Genomic DNA, 19,407 nt, shown 5'->3' with positions numbered 1-19,407 from the left:
TAATAAAGGTATAGTAATAGGGTCTAATATAATACTCGTATTAGGATCTATAAAACTAAATATAATTTGCTTTACTTACTAGAAAAAGAATTACTATATTATTACTTATTCTAATTAAAAGAAACTAACTTACTATAATTATAATAAGTCTAGCCATAAATTATATAAGTACTTAGAACTAAAGAAGCCGGGAAACGGGCACGCCTTATAATAGTTATACTTATTTATATTATAAAGAATAAGGCTTCTAAAATAAGAATAATAATTAAGGTTATTATTAAGATAAGGAAAAATAAGTAAAGAATTAAAATATTAGTAAACTCGAGTATAGAGGCTAATTATATAAAGAAGAAATTAGCTTTAGATATAGATATTTTATTAATATTAAGAATAATTTCTTTATTCTTACTAGAAAAAAGAAAAATCTATTTATATAGAAATTATATTCTTGAGATTATTACTAAGAATATACTAGAGAATTAAAGAAAGGCTAATATATACTTTATATTATATAATTTTAATCTAAATTATATTAATATAATACTTGAATTCCTATAGCTTTACTAGATTAATTCCCTAATTTCTTTTAGGAAAATAATATAGAAATACTAGATTTAATTATAAAAAATTAAAGTTCTAAATACTAGGAAATTTACTAAAATAATAAAGTATAAGATATATGTTTTTTTATTAATTACCTATTCTATAATAAATAGCTAAAGAATTACTATTATTATTACTAATAAGATAATTATATTTCCCAAGAAGTATTAGAACTTTTTTTAAGTATTTTTTATAGAAACTATAGATATATTACCCGATTATTATATAATAAAGTATTATATAGATCTGAAACTAGGGTTCTAATTACTATATAGTCCTATATATACTTTATTAGAAAGAAAGCTTAAAGTTCTTTAGGAATATCTTAATACTAGCCTAGAAAAGAAATAGATTTATTATTTTACTAGCCTAGCTAGTACTCTAATTATATTTGTTCTAAAAAAAGAAAATGGCCTATATTTATATATTAATTACCGGAGTCTAAATAGGATTACTATTAAGAATTAAATACTATTATTACTTATTAGTAAGATTATAAATAGGCTTTATAAAGTAAAGATATATATAAAGCTAGACTTAAAAAATATTTATTATTAGTTATAAATACGAGAGAATAATAAGTAAAAAATAGTATTCTAAATAAATTATAAATATTTTAAATACTATATTATATTCTTTAGACTATTTAATACTCTAGTAATATTTCAGATATATATTAACTATATACTAGTAAGTCTCGTAAATATTATTTATATAATCTATCTAGATAATATTCTGATTTATTTAGAGAATCTAGAATAGTATATAATAATAGTCTAATATATACTCGAGTAGCTATAATAATACTAGCTTTTTATAAACTTAGTAAAATGCGAGTTTAATATAAAAAGAATAGAATTTCTAGGGTTTATAATTAGCCCAGATAATATAGAAATAAAAGCTAGTAAAATTATAGCTATTAGAAAATAGCCGGCCTCAAAAAATAATATCTGAGAAGTTTAAGTATTTCTAGGTTTTACTAACTTTTACTAGAGATTTATTTATAAATATTTTAGGGTAATAAAAAAATTAACTAATTTATTAAAAACTAGTAGAAACCTATAATATTATTTTAGCTAGATAAATAAGGCAAATAGGGCTTTTAAGAAGCTATAAATTATATTTATAATAGTACTAATTCTTTATTATTTTAACCTAGCCTTAAAGATTTATATAAAAACAAATACTTTAGGATTTATAATTATAAGTATAATTTCCTAGTTTTTTAGTAAGAAAATAGAAGCTAGGTAATATTCTATTACTTTTTATTTAAAGAAAATAACTATAATTAAGAATAAGTATAAGATATATAATTCTAAGCTCTTGGCTATTATTCTAATATTTTATATTTAGTAGTATTATCTAATATATATCTAGTATACTATTATTATTAAGATAAATTATAATAACTTAAAATATTTTATAATTAAGAGAAAACTAAATAGTTAATAAATAAGATAAGTAAAGAAGCTAGCTATCTTTAACTTTATTTTAAAATACTAGCCGGAATATAGTAATCCTGCTAATAGGCTATTAAAAAGGCCAGACTTTATAGTAAATATAAATAAAAATACTTTACTACTTATATTTTATAATAAGCTATAAAATATAGAATAAAGAGCCATATAAATAGTAGTAATAAGATATTATACTATTCCTATAATACTATAATTCAAGGCCCAAGAAAGAAGAAATAGGTACTTTTTAATTAGCGAGATACTAAGAAATTCCGAAAGAAAAGTCTATTTTAATAATAAAGTAATACCAGAAATACTATTACTTGAGCTTATTACTAGTATAACTAATTATAAATAATATATACTACGAATTCTAGCTATATAAGTAACTAGGTCCGAAATAGTATATGAGAAAGACAAAGAAATATTACTTAAATTACTATTATAGTACTAAAGGCTTAATCTATTAGTATAATACCGGTAATATAAATAGTTCTTAAAAGAAATCTTTACTAAAGCTATTAAGACTTAGGAACTTAATATATCTGGGTTATTAAGATATTAGGGTACTATTTATATACTAAATAAGCTAGCTCTTAAAAAAAAGTTATTATAAGCTAACTATAATAATTCTATAAATAGGTATTTTAGTACTAGTAAGATACTAGAGATTTTCTAGAGAAAGTATTTCTAGTAAAGTATAAAAAAGAATATAAAAGACTATATTAGAACTTGCCTTATATATTAATAAACTAAGGTAAAGAAATATTTACTATATAGTATATTTAGTTTATTTCCTTTTCTCTCTAAGCTATAGTAAGAAATTATTATAGACTTTATTATAGGGCTATCTCTTTCTAGGTTTTATAGTAAGATATATAATTCTATACTTATTATTATTAATAAATATATAAAAATAATATAATATATTCTAATTACTAAGAAAATCTCGGCTCTTGAGTTAGTAAAGCTATTTATATATTATATTATTAAAGACTTTAGTATACCTATAAATATAATCTCTAATAAAGAATTTATTTTTATAAATAAGTTCTAGTTAAGTCTATACTTTTATTTAAAGATTTAATAATAGCTAAATATAATATTTCACTTATAAACTAATAAATAGATAGAGAATCTAAACTAAATACTGAAATAGTACTTGAGATACTATACTAGCTACTAGTAAAATAACTAAGTAATAAAGCTTACTTTTATAAAATTCATATATAATAACTTTATATATTTAATAATAGAAATTTCTTTATTTTATATATTATATGAATTCTATTCTAATATTAAACTATATATTAAGAATAATATTCTAAAAAGAGAAGTATTAGTAATATAGAAAAGAATATAAAGAATTTAAGTAAAATAGAAAGTACTAAAGAAATAATAATAAGAAGTAGTAAATATATAGAAAAAGTATTATAATAAGAAATATATTAATAAGAAATTTAATATATATAATAAAGTTATACTTTATATAAAGAATATTTAATAGCTATAACTTAGTATAAAGCTAGTAAATAGATATCTCGGCCTCTTTAAAGTTCTAAAAGTTATAGGAATATATAAATAGATATATTACTTGAAATTACTATTATTATATTAGATTTATAATATTTTTTATATTTTCTTTTTAGAACTATAGTACCCGCAAGCTAATACTATAGTAAAACCAGAACTAGTTAAGATTAAGGGCAAAGAAGAATTCAAGATAAAATCTATTATAGCCTATAAAGAAAACAGAAAAGAAAAAAAGTATCTCATTTATTAGAAAAGCTATTTACTAGTAAATAATATATAGGAATTACTAAGTAATCTAGAGAATATAGCTTAAGAATTATAAGAATACTTGAAAAAGAGTAATATTATAATACTATTAGCTAAATAAAAATATAAAAAATAAATGCTTTTATTAAAAAACTATTAAAAACCATATATTTATTCTTGGAAAAACCATATAAAAATTATTAAAAACTTTAAAACTCTAATTTCTATATTTTATAAATATCCTATTCTCGTAATTACTTTTTATTATTCTTATTATTATTCTTATTAGGATTCTCTCGAAAAACAGGTAATAAATTAGCCTATAAAGCTATTAGCTATTAGTAAGAAATAAGAAAGAAATAAGCTTATTTAATACTAAAGAATATTAATTATATTATTAAGAATACTTTATATTTATACTAAGCTAGTAAGAATTACTTAACCTATTTCTTGAATTATTAAGGAAATCTATTAGCCTTAAATAATAGCTTTAATATAAGAAATATATACTATTTAGTATAGAAAAAAAGTAGTAATAGTCTTTTTTCTTTTAGGCAAGAAATAGAGAAAACGCTTATATATATTAATAGCTTAAAAAAGGCAGTTTAATTATATTATATATACTTAAAAAACCTTAAATAATATTAAAATAAGGAATAAATAAAGAAAATTATAATTTATAGAATTATATTTCTTATTTTTAAAGTAATAGTAATTATATACCGAGTAATTATTACTTTTAATATAAGTAAGGTCGGGAAACTTAGTAATATTCTTGGAATATTAAAGATAATAAGAGTAAATTAAGGATATAAAAGTATTAGCCAAACGAGTAGTAATAGGCTAATAAGTATTAAGAAAAGTATTTATTTTAATAAATAAAGAAGTAAAAGAGGAAATTAGAAAAGAACTTAAATAAAGCTTAAATAAAGCTTAAAGAAGCTTAAAAAAGGCTTAAAGAAAAAAGGCAAGAGATAAAGAGAAGCTAGATATAGTATTATAATTAAGGAAAGAGATAATTAGTTAGTAAGAAAAGAGAGGCCTTTTTATAATATTCTTTCCCTAAATAATAATTATGAATTTGGAACTAGCTCTATATTAGAAATATCTAGAAAATTCCAAAAAAGAAATTCACGAATAAACCAGAAGATTAGATTAATTTTTCCAAGCTCTTGGGCCTATAAATTAATAATTTATTTGCGAATAGAGGCTAAGTTAGGATTTACGAACTAATTAGAAAACCGGAAGAGCTTTCTATCTAATAGTATATACTATACTTATATTACCTTTACGAGAGGGAATTACTAGAGGCAATTTACGGATTAGCTAGGCAGGGTTAGTAAACTATATTCTTAAGTTTATTACCTGGCATAATAATAAGGTAATTATGGGAAGTCTTTAGAAAGAACTAATAGCCAGAAAAGTTTTAGGGAATTATTTATAAAGCTATTTATAGTTCCCTCAGGCCTCTTAGGAATAAGGGCCCAGAGGGGGAATTAATATAATAGGTATACGTAATGGCGTATAGACAGGTATTAAATATTATAGATCTAGTTTCCTATTTTAGGTAAAGCTTATAATCGGAATTATATAGGTAATCGGAATCATACGGATTATATGGGATCGTGTTTCCTAGTTAAGTAAAGTGCTTTGCAGGCTTGGCTAAGTACTAGGGAATATATAGGGAGACGCTCCTAGCTTTGGAAAGGGGCATTAATTAGTCTTTTATTGGAATTAATTCTTGGAATTAGTTATACTTGCAAGCATTACTCCACAGCTTACTTATCTTGACTACTTGTATATTACCCTGCTATTACGTGCCTCACAACTAATAATATCTATAACTAGGACGAGAAGGGCTTCTTAATTAGAATAATATAGAGTATAAAGAGGATAATGTCCTTATAAGCATAGAAGTTAAGAAGAGTATAATAAGCTATATAAGATAAAAGTAGGGAATTTATTACTCTTAATACATATATATTTATAATTAGTTTAAGGGTTCCTATTACTCTTTTATATATAAGTGAGAACTATAACTTGAGGCATACTTAGGTTAAGGATTTGTAAGATAACAACGACTTCTTCTTTAGTACTTTAAGTAATAAATAAAGTAATAACGACTATGGCCTTTACTAACTAGAATAAGTCTTTGACCCCGTAACTCAGTCTTCTTCTCCTTATACGAAGCGTCTCTTGATTATAAATAAATACTCAAGTTATATAAATATAGTATTTATTAATAAATACTTTAATTTGCGTATTATTCTTCTCGTTCTTCCTCCTTACTCGACGTACTGACTTCAGCCTCTTAACGTCATACTTTTTGGCCTTTTATTACTCACATATTCGCAAGAACTAAACAAATTTCAAGCCCAAAGCCTTGGCCTTACGTTAATAAAGAAGAGATACTTCTTGAACCTCTTTTGTATAGCTTAGGATAAGAGCTTTACTATCAAGAATATCTAGAAAGCCTTTACTAAGCCCGGTATCTGGCCTTTTAACCCACAGCTTATTTTTTTTTAGTTATTACTGCGCTAATTACTCCTCTGCCAGCTCCTGAACTCGAATAATTAGTTAAGGTTAAAGTAAAGACCCCTAAATTAGCGAAATCGATTCGTTACTTCTAGCTTGATTACTGCAAAAATCCGACGAAGCTAAAGCTTGAGAAGCTCTTTAAAGTAAACATAGAGCTATTTACATAAGCTATACTTAACTAGTACGCTAAGGAAGGGTTAATTGGGGCCTTGAAGGAAGAGAAGAAGAGTAAGGTTTATGAGGAAAGACTAAACGTCCTAGGGGAGGAGTATACAAAGTCGATATACTTCTCTATAACTAATATATGACTCGTATAAGCTAGACTAGCTAAAAAGGAGGCATTTGAGAAGTCAGAACGGGCTCGGATCAATGCGAAGAAGGTTATACAAGCTGAAAATAAGGCTAGGAAGGATACTGAGAAGGCAGCGAAGGCTCTATAAGCTACAGTGAGGGAGGATAATATTAACGAAGTAAGGATCAAGGAGAAAGCACAAAAGAAGGCGCAAAAGCAGAAGGAAGCACCGAAATCTAAGGCTCTAAAGTCTTTACCAGTCTGTACTAAGACTCCTATGAAGCCGAAAAGAGCTTTAGTTAAGTCAAAGAAGCAAGTATGCTTTGTAAGTAGTACTCAGGAGGAGGGGGTAATTATAACCCCGGCAAAAGCGAGCTCTCGCGGCTATGCAATAAAACTACGTAAAATATTTGAGCAGGGTAAAAACTGAGTTGTAATTTCATTTGTTAGTTATCAATCTATCTCTGTTTTTAATTGCAAGCTAATTAATTATGTGGTTATTTAATAATAAATTTTTGAAGTAAGGGTAGAGTGCGAGAAAATTTGATGGGGCTCTGGTGCACGGAGCAGGGTGGTGCACGTGCACGGGAAATCGAGTACGTAGAAAGACGAACCACTATTAATATGCAGCTTTTCGCCGGCCCATCCGGTGAGGCCAAACGCGACGCCACACTTAGGCGTGTTTCCCTTCACCGCCCATTTCGCTGCCTTTTGTGCGTGATAATCTTCATCGCCAGTAGGTAATCGATGCAACACGCCAGGTATAGCAGCGAAACAAGTTTTTCAACTTCAGGATGAGTACGTCGTTGAGTGCGAATAGAATGAGCCTTCCCTTGAGCTTCATGTTTTACTTGGTAGCTTGTGTAGTAACATTATCTACGTATAGGCTGTTCAGACTCTGCCATATTTCAGTCACTTGTTGAGAGAAGCTGTGCGGCATGGAAATCCCTCAACTTCGTCGCAGAGAATAAAGGCGAATGCATCGAGACTCATTCAACTCGATTACGCAGCGTTTCATGCATCGAGCAATTGTTGCAGTACGATCAACTATACTGGTTTTTCCAGATTCGAGAACATTTCATGAATCAGTCCGAACTTGCCAAGTAGGACCCGACGCACCTCGAGAGGTACATTCTTCTTCCGGTAGACTACGGATTCGCAAACAACAAAGATTGTTTCTTCATCAGTCACTACTGGCGTTCACGTACCCATCCTGACCCGCAGAGTGAAGACTTGAAGTCATTCCACGAAGATTTAGAAAAGACAGAATGGTCTTACGCTTGGGTTGACTGGACTTGCATGCCTCAAGTTCCACGAAACGAAGCCCAAGACTGGTATTTCCGCCGCATGCTCAGGACTATTCCCTTGCTGGTTCAAGATTGCGCCTTTGAATGGAGATTTCCCACCTTTGAACCCCGGGCCTGGATTCTTTTCGAGGTTGCGTCGTGGCTGCTTAATCACAAAGTTTCTCAGTGGCTTACAGATGACATGGTGCAGTTCGCCTTACACATTGAAGAAATGGTTAGAGGTGATGGCGTGATACCAACGTTGGAGAAATACGGATATCGGTGTACTAATAGCAGCGATCTTAGGCTTGTCACAGGGTGGCTGGAGATATTAGTTATCCTGCATAAAATTTTACCGGAATTACAGGTTCGGCAAGAGACCTTGGATAAGATCTATCACCCTTCCGTGGGCACGTATTGGAATCCCGACTTGGGCCTGAAGGTGGATAAGAATGATGGCACAATAGTGCATAACCAGATCGTTTACCAATTTACTCCTGTATTTAGGCTTACCTCTTGACGGCTAATTGATTCATAATCTTACGCTTCCAGGGAAGAAACGTTTGGGGTTTCCCATATTCATTTCATTTTCAACCTTACCTTTATGTTGGTGGAAGTTCCGATCAGGTCTTAGACTGAGCATAAGCACTTGTTACCTCAGCATTGTTTATGCTAGCCGCCTCTTGGGCAGTATCTATTTTCTTGATACAGCCCGTCTCCCCAGAGTATCTAGTTATGAAAGGAAAAGGACATGAAAGGACTTTTCAAGGTTCCACATGAGAAATGTTTCTTGCTCAAGTGAAAGTTTTACGTAATAGAGCATCGCTCACAATCGAGATTTTGACTTAGGGGTCTCGGGCAAATCCCAAGATAGTATATCTTCCGGCTTGGTTAGCTGTTCTCGCTGCCTTACGTTACCCCTGCTCAGAACCGCTTAAGATACGCTCTATTTAACAACTCGATGTGTAACGATCTCCTGTTGTTTATAGGCGGTGAATAACCTAACGAGCCCGTTCTCACTAGTCTGCGCGTACAGGGCAATTTTCAGGCAGATTCAGGCACCCCAAACTCGCTTATAGGCTTCCCAAAACCAAACTCCACAAAAACACTTAAATATTATGAGATAATGAATAAATAATCACGACTCAATATCTAGGGCCTAAGAGCTAAAGTAATTAAAGTATAATTTCATTAATTTATTTTCTAGGAATTTAAAGGTTTCTAATTTGAAATATACCTAAAATGCCCTGTGCGCGCAGACTAGTGAGAGCGGGCTCGTAAGGCTTAAAGTTTCTAGGGCCCCCTAGGTCTGGTATATGTCTTCTTTTTCTAGGCTCCCCCAGCGGCTCCTAGAGATCACTAAGGAGCCTTATGCCATACGTACAGTGCTGCTTACGGCGGCTTAAGCCCTGTAGCAAAAGCAAGCATACGGCAGCCTCAGGCACCTAAAACACAACACCCACCACAGAGTCAATTTCTCGGATCTCCTGCCCACTTCGTTCTGATCTCTTCGTCATTCCGAGGTCGCGACCTACTGTCAACAGCCCTCATATTAGCTCTTTGAAGCAGAATTTCTTCACAACTTCAGATGGATCACATACCACCTCCTCGATCTCCAAGATACACACCTCCAGATATCGTTTGTTTCGTCAGGGCGGATTTCGCTTGTCCGTCCGCTCTCTCTTTCGAAGACTATCCCGAGAGTCGAGGATGGAAGCCTAGTGCATTCATTGATGGGGACTTCCGCCAGGGCCATACAATTAAGGAAAGCCAGGAATTCATCCAGGAGTGGTTGTATTTCAAACTCATGGAAGCCGTATTCGGTTCCGTTGGATTGGAAATACACATGGACGATTTCACGCGTGGCAAAGATGGCCAGCTCCTGGTTGACTCCACGAACCTCGTTCGATATATCAGCGCCTTCGAAGATCAATTTCGCAATCAGGATTTCCAGGCTAAGCATGAAAGTGTGAAGCAGATCAATCGTGTGTCAACGACCACTCAGCGCTTAGTTGTACGAGAATGCTCGATGATCACGCCTACAGAAGTCCGAAGCGGGAGTTGGCCGTTTGACCTCGTTACGTCGCTATCATTCATGGTTCTAGGCTGCACGCTTGCCTTCGCTATTAGCCGGATTGTTCAGGTCCTTCCAGACAAAAATCTTGCGCTAGAGCTATACAAGCAACTGCACATTTCCCATCAGTCATGGGGCGTATCCGAGATGCTCTATGAACGCATGAGAAGCGATAACTGGTGTCCGCACAGCCTGGCGCAGTTTGCGTCAGGAGAGTATTCCATTATTGGAATGTACTTCGCCAGCCTCCTGGAGATTCCCTCCGATGGCAAGGATCACACAGATTGCGAAGTCCGAGAGTGTTTGCACATGACGGTCGATGAGAAGAAGTATACCACCTGTCACGTACACCCTCAACCATGTTGTGAGCCTTCCATCCCAGAACGTACCGCTGTTATCGAGTCACTTAAGCTTGGATCTATTCCCCTTCTGAGAATCTCGGAAGCAGACGATGGAACAATCAGCATTGGGGTTGTCCCCTTCATAGATGGAATCAAATACGTCGCTATCTCTCACGTCTGGGCTCATGGTCTGGGCAACGTGAAGGGTAATTGGTTGCCCAGCTGCCAAATGCGACGGCTGTCCCAACTTGCCGAGGCCTTGTACCCCTTTTCGAGTGCCAGAGTAGAAATTTATCTATGGATCGACACCGTTTGCGTGCCTCGACCGAACAATACAGATGATGCAGACTATCGCAAAGTCGCTATCGATTTGCTTCAAGACACGTATACCAATGCCGACAAGGTTTTGGTTATTGATGACCAGCTTGTGCGACCATCCTCGATGGCACCTCCCGAAGAGACGCTTGTAAGGATTTTGAGTTCGGTGTGGATGACTAGAATGTGGACTCTGCAAGAGGGGTTGCTAGCCACAAAGCTACGGTTCCAATTCAAAGAATGAGCACTCGATGTGGAAGATATGCTCAGCGGGATCATGCCTATCTTCCATTCAAGTGTGTGGTTGGAGACTCACCAGTTCTTCACCCTCCTTCGCTCGCTTCAAGCGTGTACGCCCGGGGTGAAGTTAAGACATCTTTGTAATCTCTTGCAGTGGCGGAGCACTTCTCATCCATCCGATGAGACAATCTGCCTGTCCATCCTAACGGGAAAGCAGCCTTCTAAGCTGCTTGGCCATTCGAAAGCTGGACGGATGAAAGCTTTTCTCGGACAGGTTGACGGGGTCCCTAGCGATATTATATTCATGCCCGGGCCTCGACTGCCTGAAGATGGTTGGAAATGGGCCCCGACCTCGTTTATGGCCCGCTATCAGTGGACCGCGTACCAGCATTTCCAGAAAATCGCCATCCCGGGTGCGAGTGACCACTCGATGACGGAGCAGACAAACATCAGTCACTACTTTGACAAAGGTTTGCGCGTCCGCTTCCCCGGAATCACTCTCTCAGACGTGCCTGACAATCTGGATTTGATATTCCGGGTCGAGACGGGATTCTTGAAGTCCAAAACGCGGCTCATGGTTGTTTGCTGGTACGATCGATGTCCGCCGGAGTGGAAAGACGTTGACATAAAGCCACTTAAACATCCGACCCTCATTTTGCAGGGGTATCCCAAAGCCCACGGCTCTATTCACGCCATATTTGTTGACGCGTATGAAGGGGCCGGCATGGACGGGACAGTTGAGGTTGACCCGACCGCTCGGAGTGTAACGCCAACCCGCTTCATTTGTCGCGCCAATGTGAGCGTAATAGAATCGAGGCTCGAGGAAGACGAAGAGACCGTGTCCTATTTTCAGGGAGATGAGCGAGTTTCACGCAGCTGTGGAGGCAAGCTGCTAGACCAATAATGGTGGTATGTCGGGTAAGACCTCTTGCCTCTTCGTGGCGGCCTATGATTGCACGAGTCTAAAAGGTCTCTGTTAAGTCCTATTTTGGAATGATGCTCATTATTTGTATTTATTTCCCCGTAGATAAGCTAATGGAAGATGTTTGGGTCGTATTTATATCAATCTTAAGCTGGAATAATCGACAAACCGGACACTTCGGAACTTGGACGTAGATATGAAACCAGTGCCCTACTATACTACTAGGTAGATAGATAAGACAAGGCTGTTAGTCAAGTGTTGAAGACCAATCATTTCTTGATATGCTTGCACGTTTAGACAGCCTCGCCGAGGCTCATGCATGAGAGGTCTTGCCCCAAGATCTCGGCAGCCTGATTAACTACCGTCTTCTCAAAAAGGCTCTGATTTTGGCAATGAGACATCTGAGTATCTCCGTCCATAAGCTTAACATCTACTTGAGATTCGTTTATAGGCTTCCCAGATAATTCTAGCTTAACAATGCCGTCCCAATGGGTGTCCACGTTCCGCGCTGTTGTCTCGTACCTCCCAATCAGCCTCTATGCCGAGTCCCTGCGTCTCAATTCTGCCATAATTCTAGCCATTGCAAGCAAATCAGCATTACTACTCCCTACAACGGGCTGCATTCGAGATCTCGGTAGGATATGGCACCTCTCACCGTCCGATGTGCTATCCGACTTCGATCAGGGAGGTCGCTCAGTCGTAGCGAGCCTTCGACACGGGAATAGCTTTCCTTTGGTAAACACAGCAATCCTGCGTCGAGCATCCATAATTGCGCGGCTCGAGATCCACACGGAATCAGACGAAGCAGCCTTCGCCCCTCGCCAGACCTTTGTCCATCTCACATACCTCATACCTGCCACACGCCCGGTTCGGCTATCTGACCAGATCTTTTTCTCCTGGGTGGCTATATTTGGCGAACTTGCCACATTGATAGGCACGTCGATCGTGTGCTTAAGCTATGGGCTCTTTGTCGGCGGACTATTATCGCTCTGTCAAGTCGCAAGCGCCGCGATTCTGCTCTCTATAGAACATGTGACAGCCTTTGTGTTCGCTCATGAGAAGGCGATCGAAAAAGATACCAGGCTTACAGCGGCTCGCGGGGCCGCCGTCGATGCGCATGTCGTTGTCCAGGACTGGAACGCAACAGAGATAGATGTGGTCGTAGGCTACTCTGCCCAACTCCACGCTCTGACCAATATTCCTGGCAAGATCAAACGATGGAGGATAGTAGCGCTCTTGTTACGCACGCTAGCTGTGGTGCTGCTGATACAAGCAGCTCTGCTCGGGTCGATGCTGAACAATGACACGAAGCAAGTGTGGGGCTCACTTACTTGGCTGGCCTGCCACATAGTCATGCTTCTCATGGCACGCGTCGAACCCTGGCGGAACCCAGATGTGTTTCTTGGACCTCAGCTCTTTCGAGTCTCCCGCCTGCCTCCGATCAAATTTGGGGGTCGAAGGCCAGCGTTGGCGTTCATCGCGACTCTCCCGGGCGTTGCATTCAGGCACGGGGTCGGTCAATGGGACTGGATTACTGGATTCATGCCAGACAATGACCGCCGCCGGGAATGGACTGCCGAATTCTCTGAAGCGGATCATGACGGTGTTGCAGAGGGGAGTGAGCAGTGGGGTCGCTTTACGGACAGCTGTCGCTCGATACTCTCCGAGGTGCGCACTGCCAGGAGCATGACCGTCTTCAAAAGCAGTAGCCAAAATTTCCTAAATGCTATTCGGCAGAATCCACGTCCTGAAGGCTAAGAAAGAGGCTTTCAAGATCAATAAGAACTTAGAGCTTGAGCTTTCCCTCCCGACTTCAACAATATCGGATATAGGTACAGAATTTCCACTTGGATGAGCAGAGCACAGCTCTTTTATGGTTAAGAAGATGCCACCGTCAAAAACAGGGCCAGTTTATTTCAAGATGAACTTCCAGCCTGCACAGAAGTGAACGTAACGTGTGAAAATCTGTGTTTGAGAAATGATGTGCAGCTCAAACTTTGATCTTTCTATTCTAGATCTACAACAGAATCAATCGATTGGAGTGCAAATCATTGATAAGCCAACTGAATAATCCCTGAAGGCTGCTGTAATCAACATCTACAGGGCAGGCGTCGTCCCGCACCCTCGTACTTCCAACGCAGTGTTCTATTGATAAGCGAATAGCATAGTCGCTACTTATTAAATTGGCTGCCTGGGTATTGGGCAGGTACAGTAGGTGCATGGACTTACTTACCAGGGCACCCGATCAGGTTAGGGTGATCATGTCGGGTCTTCCAGGGGCTGACAGCAAGCTGAACATTTGCTCCAGGACGTCTCCATGCTCTGTTTATGTTTATGAAGTCCAGCCCACCCACAGCTCATCAATCAGCCGCGTGACTGTGCCATGCTCGACGCAGAAGTTGCGGCTTTCCAGCGCATCCTGGATCGCAACCGCTGGACGCCTGAGCTGGCAGGTATCCTCCCGCTGTCGGCGCTTATCGACTTCGTCGAGATCCCGCCGAAGCTTCACGCGTTCCAGCTCGTCGGCGCGGCGCCGCTATGGAGCTGGCCCATCACACCGGCCGGCAGCCGGCTGCTGCTGTCCGAGGATGAGGCCCTGCAACAGAGATGCTTCCTGGACCATCACGGCAACAGCATCGCCCTCCACGGCCTGGACGGCCTGTACGGGGCCGCCTACGTCGTGGCCAACCCCGAGACCCTCCGCCTGTGCCTCCGCGCCTCTCCACCACGCACCATTGCGAACCCGCACGCCAACATGCAGGGCGACAGCCTGCGGGTCCAGAGGCTCGACGTCGTGCACATCTCGCGGCTGCCGTCTGCGCTGCCCGCACCGTCCTCGTCCTGGCTGCGCTTTGTCCTGCTAGAGCACTGGCGCATGTACTCAGCCCGCTATCTGGCCACCGCTGCCATCGGCTGGGTGGTCCTGCTGGGCACGATCGTTATGAGCGCCATCCTCCGCACGTACATCGCCCTCGCCTTCCTGCTCACCATCCCAGCGACCGGCGCGGTCCTTTTTGCCCTCTATGGGAGCAGCCCCCGCCGCCTGCTCGTCACCGATCCCACCACCTTCGAGCGGCACAACCGACTGGTCTTGGTCGCGGAGCACATGAACGCGACCCACTGGACCGCCTTCTATGGCGAAAGCACCATTCTCAATTCTCTCATTAACCGCCCACTCGAGCCGGCGGGGCCGGGCATCGCACCCGCAGCCCGGCCCGTCCTCCGAGCCTGCCTCCGCGTGCTGATTCTGGGCCAGTGGGCCATGGCGCTGGCCGCGGCCGCAACTAAGGACTGGAACTCGTACTTCATCTGCTTCTGGATCGCCCTTTGTATCTTCCTCCACGCGTACGTGATTACTACGGACAGGAGTGCCGAAGACTGGATGAAGTCGTGTATCGGACTCCGCATGCAGCGCTACCGTACTAATCTGAGCTCGCGGCGGACGCTGCTTAATACTGTCATGGCCCTTAACCCGGCCACCTTTCCTCTGGACTTGAAGACGGGCGAGAACGACCTGTCTTGCTTCCGTACGGGCGCTCTGAAGTGGATCAACCCAATCCTGGAGCCCGGTGCGGGCCGTACGAGGTGGGAGGAGGCGTCTCTGAAAGCCATGAGGGAGGCGCGGGAGCAGAGCCCCAAGGTTGCGTTTCCGACTGACGACTGGAGGAGAGAGTATGGGAAAGACTATTGGAGTCTATTTGTCTTGGAGGGCATCGAGATGGCGGCAAGAATTAGATTAGAAGCCAACCTACCTGGCGAGATCATCTACTAGCCCGTAATCCAGCTGCGTCTCTATAATTGACTGCATCGTGATGAATGCTATTAGCGAACTAATGTGCCAAGTTTGTGGGCAATTTTGAGATATCGGTTATTATTGGGAGGCTTTGATCGCTGTTACTTGACTGACAAGGTCTCGGCTACTGATAGTACTACTGGAGCAGGCCGGCTACCCTGAAGCCCTACTGGATAGACACCACTTATGTTGCCAAACTAAGAAGTGTCTGCAATGTTGGTGTAACTAAGTACTTGAGTATTATAGCTCTCTAGGCGCTGCTGACGGCTTCGGTTACCCGATGCACCACTTCTGACATCTCCCCGAGTTATTGAATATACTCAGACTATATGGCTGGTGAACGAAAGTCTATAAAAAACAGCGACTTCTTCCGTAATTGTCTCTGGCTGAGACTGGCATTCAGAAAATGTGAAGTGCAAGAGAGCGGCTCAGTCTATTAAACGATAGGATGGATGTTAGCACTTCTATATATACACAAAGATAATGCTTGCCAGAAATTAATTCCATTCGAGCTATAGTAGTTGAACCATGCAAGGAAAGATTGTGAGACTTCCTGTCAGTCATCGCGACTGTGGCGCGTAATGAGAGGTGTCGGAGGAGCCAGTCACAGCGCTTCTATTCTCAACAGAAAACCAGGGCCTTTTTAAGCGAGTGAAATCCAACGCCAGAATCAACTCGTTTATTTTTAGGCTGTCTATAATATCTGGACAGCGTCCATGGTGAATACTTCAGCTTCGTTCTCGAGCTTCAAGGGGGAAGAGAGCCGATCTAAGTAAAAAGAGAAGATGCTCTAACATACACTCTGTACGATGCCCTGACGCCCCCCAGACTCGTGCTTGAAGACGAGGACCGTAGGCGCGTGAAAGCTAGACGTCACCAGAGAAGAACGAAAACATCACATTTGACCGAGTTCCAACATCAGATCCCATTTTCCTTGAAATCTTCGCCGCATTAAAGAAGTATGACGTCAACCACAGCCTCCAAACCTTCATGGGCATCGTCTCCCCCAAGACCGGCTCCCATGTAGGAGAAGCATGGATTGTAGCCGAATCATAAATCGCGCAATGTTGCTGCTACGAGGCTTCTTGAGTTTCGTATATATCAATTGATCGGGCCTGATATTATTGATCAGCAGGAAGATATCGACAACTTTTATGGAAAGGACACTCCGTGTGTTTCTTATCTTAGCCCAAATTGCACTTGCTAAGCATTGATTTCATGGTTGATTGAGTGCTCTTGTATAATTTAAACTTTTTTGAAGGCTGGAATATGTTTTCGAAAGTAAGCTGTGGGGACTACCCAATACACCAAAGCTGGTCATCGGGTCGCCTCGTCCCATCAAGAAAGACAATGTTACCATGGCCTTCTTCACCCACATTATCCCAAAACACATAGACTCTACACAAAATATCCGCTTTTATCATAGAGGAACTTGTCAGATCCAAGGTGCTATGGTCAGGAGTGGACACTAATACTCCGAATAGATCGAATTCCGTCGAAAGCACGACAGCCATACGTGATTTCAAGCTCGATTTCAAACCTATCTCTTTCCAATCTTCAGTGACTTCAATACTATCTTTGTCACTCCGGGGCATAACCCTACACCATGCTTCGTTCTGAAGCCGAATTCCAAGACGGTCTCCCCATGTTCCATTCATGTCAAAGGTGAATCCCGCACAACGGCATACCAAGCCATTCTCAACAATTTGTGCAGCAGCACTTTTCTCGAAGCTGTCAAACAACCACTGCCCGTCAACAGTCCCCATTTGCAAGAATGATTTTGGCGCCCACCTAAAGTTGTCGATCTGCAACTTCTCTCCGCCACAGAACAAGATATGTAAAGGCATTCCGACATTACTTTTGCGCAACAAGGAAATGAAGCCAACCATTTTAGCTTCAGGTGACGCGAGAGGAACCAAGGTGTCGACATCCTCCCCGATCAACGACGCTGTGCAAAGTGTCTCATCCGTCAATCGACTGGTAGTGCGGTACTGAAGAGCGATGAGAAGATTCATGATCGCTGCATTCGGTCTCCCTTTGGCATCAAGTGCTGTGTTGACAAGAGGTTGTGCTTGCAGTTTGATATGGGTCGGAAGATATCTTTGAACGAATGCCGTAACGTTACAGCCTATAGTACTGTAATATGATGTAATGGTAGACGGTAACCCAACGGCTTCGTCCAGAAATTGGAACCGTGTTCTGGATCCCCCGAGTACGCCCTCTTTCAATGTCCAGAGGCGCCGCATCCATCCCGAGAGACATAAACGGAGCAGTTTCTCTTCCATGCTAGTGTTTCGAGATGGAATGCGTAGAAGTCCATCGTCCAGCACCAGGACAATGCTCGCTTTCTCGTAAACATCTCCCAATAATGCTAGTGCGAGATCGCGGTCTCTGCGTATGACTCGTACGAGAGGAACACAGAGAGTGTCAATCCATAGAAGACTTTTCGTTGAAGTATGAGTGAGCGAAGCAATGTAAGCCGACAAGCGATTTAATTGACACAGAGGCAGGGAATTGTTCTGCGCATTGCCTAGACCATCGGACCAGACATGTGAAATCGCAACATAGTCTCGTACCTCACCAACGCTGTCTACGACGCGCAGTTCAACATGACCCTCCAGCTCAACAATGTCGACGCAAGGAATATGTCCTCGCTCAAGAATCGGCACCATCAAGCTTGTATCGACAGCGATATGCTCACAATGGCATCCTTCATTTATATGCTTAGTGCGGTACACGGTATTATCAATCTGGCGCGCCATGCAATGATTATGGCCGCACTTGGAATGATCTAGACCGATTTTGGGTCTGTACAATATACTCGCATAGTATAGTGTTGTTGTGTCGAATAAACCCGATAGCATGTTCTTTTCACTCGTGCACCACACTCCTCTCCTGACGTCCATGCCGGTCCTATTCGGTACAACAGATTTCATAGACCAGATTTTCTGCGCCGGTAGGCTCTTTGTAAGCCCTGCGGTAGTCCAAATCATCTTGAGAGCATGTTCAAGTGTCTCGCCAAGGATTTGGATAGATAGGATCAACGAGTCAACAGACGTCAAGTACTTTCCACCCACACCCGAGATCGTGTTTTCGTGCTGGATGAAGTGTGATCCCGTTCTGAAACAATGTAATATCCTCTCAATCACTCGCTGCCCACTCTGTATTGTCCAGAGACTGCAAGCGCGCAGCTTTTCAATGTATGCAGGCAAGCATGTAGTCGATATCACGGATGTCCCATCATGCTCTTGGCGCACGAAATTGTCAGGCAGGACTTCAACTCCACATGTAGAGAAAGTCTCCTGCAACAAGCCAAAGAACAGCCATGCCTGTACCAGTGCCAATTTTGCTGGGAGGTCTTGACTATGAACGCCATCTCTAGTCAGGATGAAGTTTCCCATTCGGTCTCGGGACACAGCCCACCCTAGGCGGTCAGGGAAAGTAGCGAACTCTCCCGAATCAAAATCGCCAACGGAGCATAGCAAAGGCACATAACGTGAAGTGCCGTTGCTTTTGGTAATAGGCGGTAAATGATCCATGATTTGCGATGCAAATGCTCTAAGATCCCTAATTGCTTTGGCGGTCTCTTTAGGGATCGCCTTGGAGCCTAGCTGGTTACACATGGCAGTCAGCACTCAGCCACCAACCATCAGCCACGAGCCCTGCGCCTCCCTCCGGAAATTGTAAGATTACAGTCTGAAGTCCCGAGAACCACCTGCACTTGCCTTTTCGTCGCTTCGTGATGGATCACATCTTAAGCCTCGATG

General features: G+C 40.3%; 4 protein-coding genes across 4 annotated transcripts; 3 read left to right on the top strand and 1 right to left on the bottom strand.

Moving 5' to 3' along the window:
* Positions 1-7,487: 7,487 nt before the first annotated feature.
* Positions 7,488-8,527, top strand: K444DRAFT_340573 (uncharacterized protein). Its single transcript, XM_024872021.1, has one exon. The coding sequence runs from the start codon at positions 7,969-7,971 to the stop codon at positions 8,473-8,475; it is 507 nt and encodes a 168-aa protein (XP_024739273.1). The 5' UTR covers positions 7,488-7,968; the 3' UTR covers positions 8,476-8,527.
* A 1,016-nt stretch (positions 8,528-9,543) lies between these two features.
* K444DRAFT_661556 (uncharacterized protein) lies at positions 9,544-11,996 on the top strand (the record flags this gene model as incomplete). Its single annotated transcript, XM_024886604.1, has 2 exons — positions 9,544-10,836; positions 11,080-11,996. The coding sequence occupies 2 exons, from the start codon at positions 9,544-9,546 to the stop codon at positions 11,827-11,829; spliced, it is 2,043 nt and encodes a 680-aa protein (XP_024739272.1). The 3' UTR covers positions 11,830-11,996.
* A 2,176-nt stretch (positions 11,997-14,172) lies between these two features.
* Positions 14,173-15,726, top strand: K444DRAFT_610444 (uncharacterized protein). Its single transcript, XM_024879749.1, has one exon. It carries the CDS (start codon positions 14,231-14,233, stop codon positions 15,617-15,619), a length of 1,389 nt encoding a protein of 462 aa, XP_024739271.1. The 5' UTR covers positions 14,173-14,230; the 3' UTR covers positions 15,620-15,726.
* Positions 15,727-16,832: 1,106 nt separating this feature from the next.
* K444DRAFT_340556 (uncharacterized protein) lies at positions 16,833-19,407 on the bottom strand. The gene is made up of 2 exons (XM_024872020.1): positions 19,366-19,407; positions 16,833-19,251 (listed from the first exon to the last, which is right to left on the bottom strand). The coding sequence occupies exon 2, from the start codon at positions 19,177-19,179 to the stop codon at positions 16,936-16,938; it is 2,244 nt and encodes a 747-aa protein (XP_024739270.1). The 5' UTR covers positions 19,180-19,251; positions 19,366-19,407; the 3' UTR covers positions 16,833-16,935.

The sequence above is a fragment of the Hyaloscypha bicolor genome (assembly GCF_002865645.1).
Source record: "Hyaloscypha bicolor E unplaced genomic scaffold K444scaffold_53, whole genome shotgun sequence".
Taxonomy (NCBI): Eukaryota; Fungi; Ascomycota; class Leotiomycetes; order Helotiales; family Hyaloscyphaceae; genus Hyaloscypha; species Hyaloscypha bicolor.
The sequence above is the reverse complement of the archived record's forward strand: the minus strand, read 5'-3'. Positions and strand labels throughout refer to the sequence as shown.

Coding starts and splice junctions, on each gene's coding strand:
- K444DRAFT_340556 (XM_024872020.1), bottom strand. CDS start 19,179: ATGGATCATTTACCGCCTATTACCAAAAGCAACGGCACTTCACGTTAT.
- K444DRAFT_340573 (XM_024872021.1), top strand. CDS start 7,969: ATGCCTCAAGTTCCACGAAACGAAGCCCAAGACTGGTATTTCCGCCGC.
- K444DRAFT_610444 (XM_024879749.1), top strand. CDS start 14,231: ATGCTCGACGCAGAAGTTGCGGCTTTCCAGCGCATCCTGGATCGCAAC.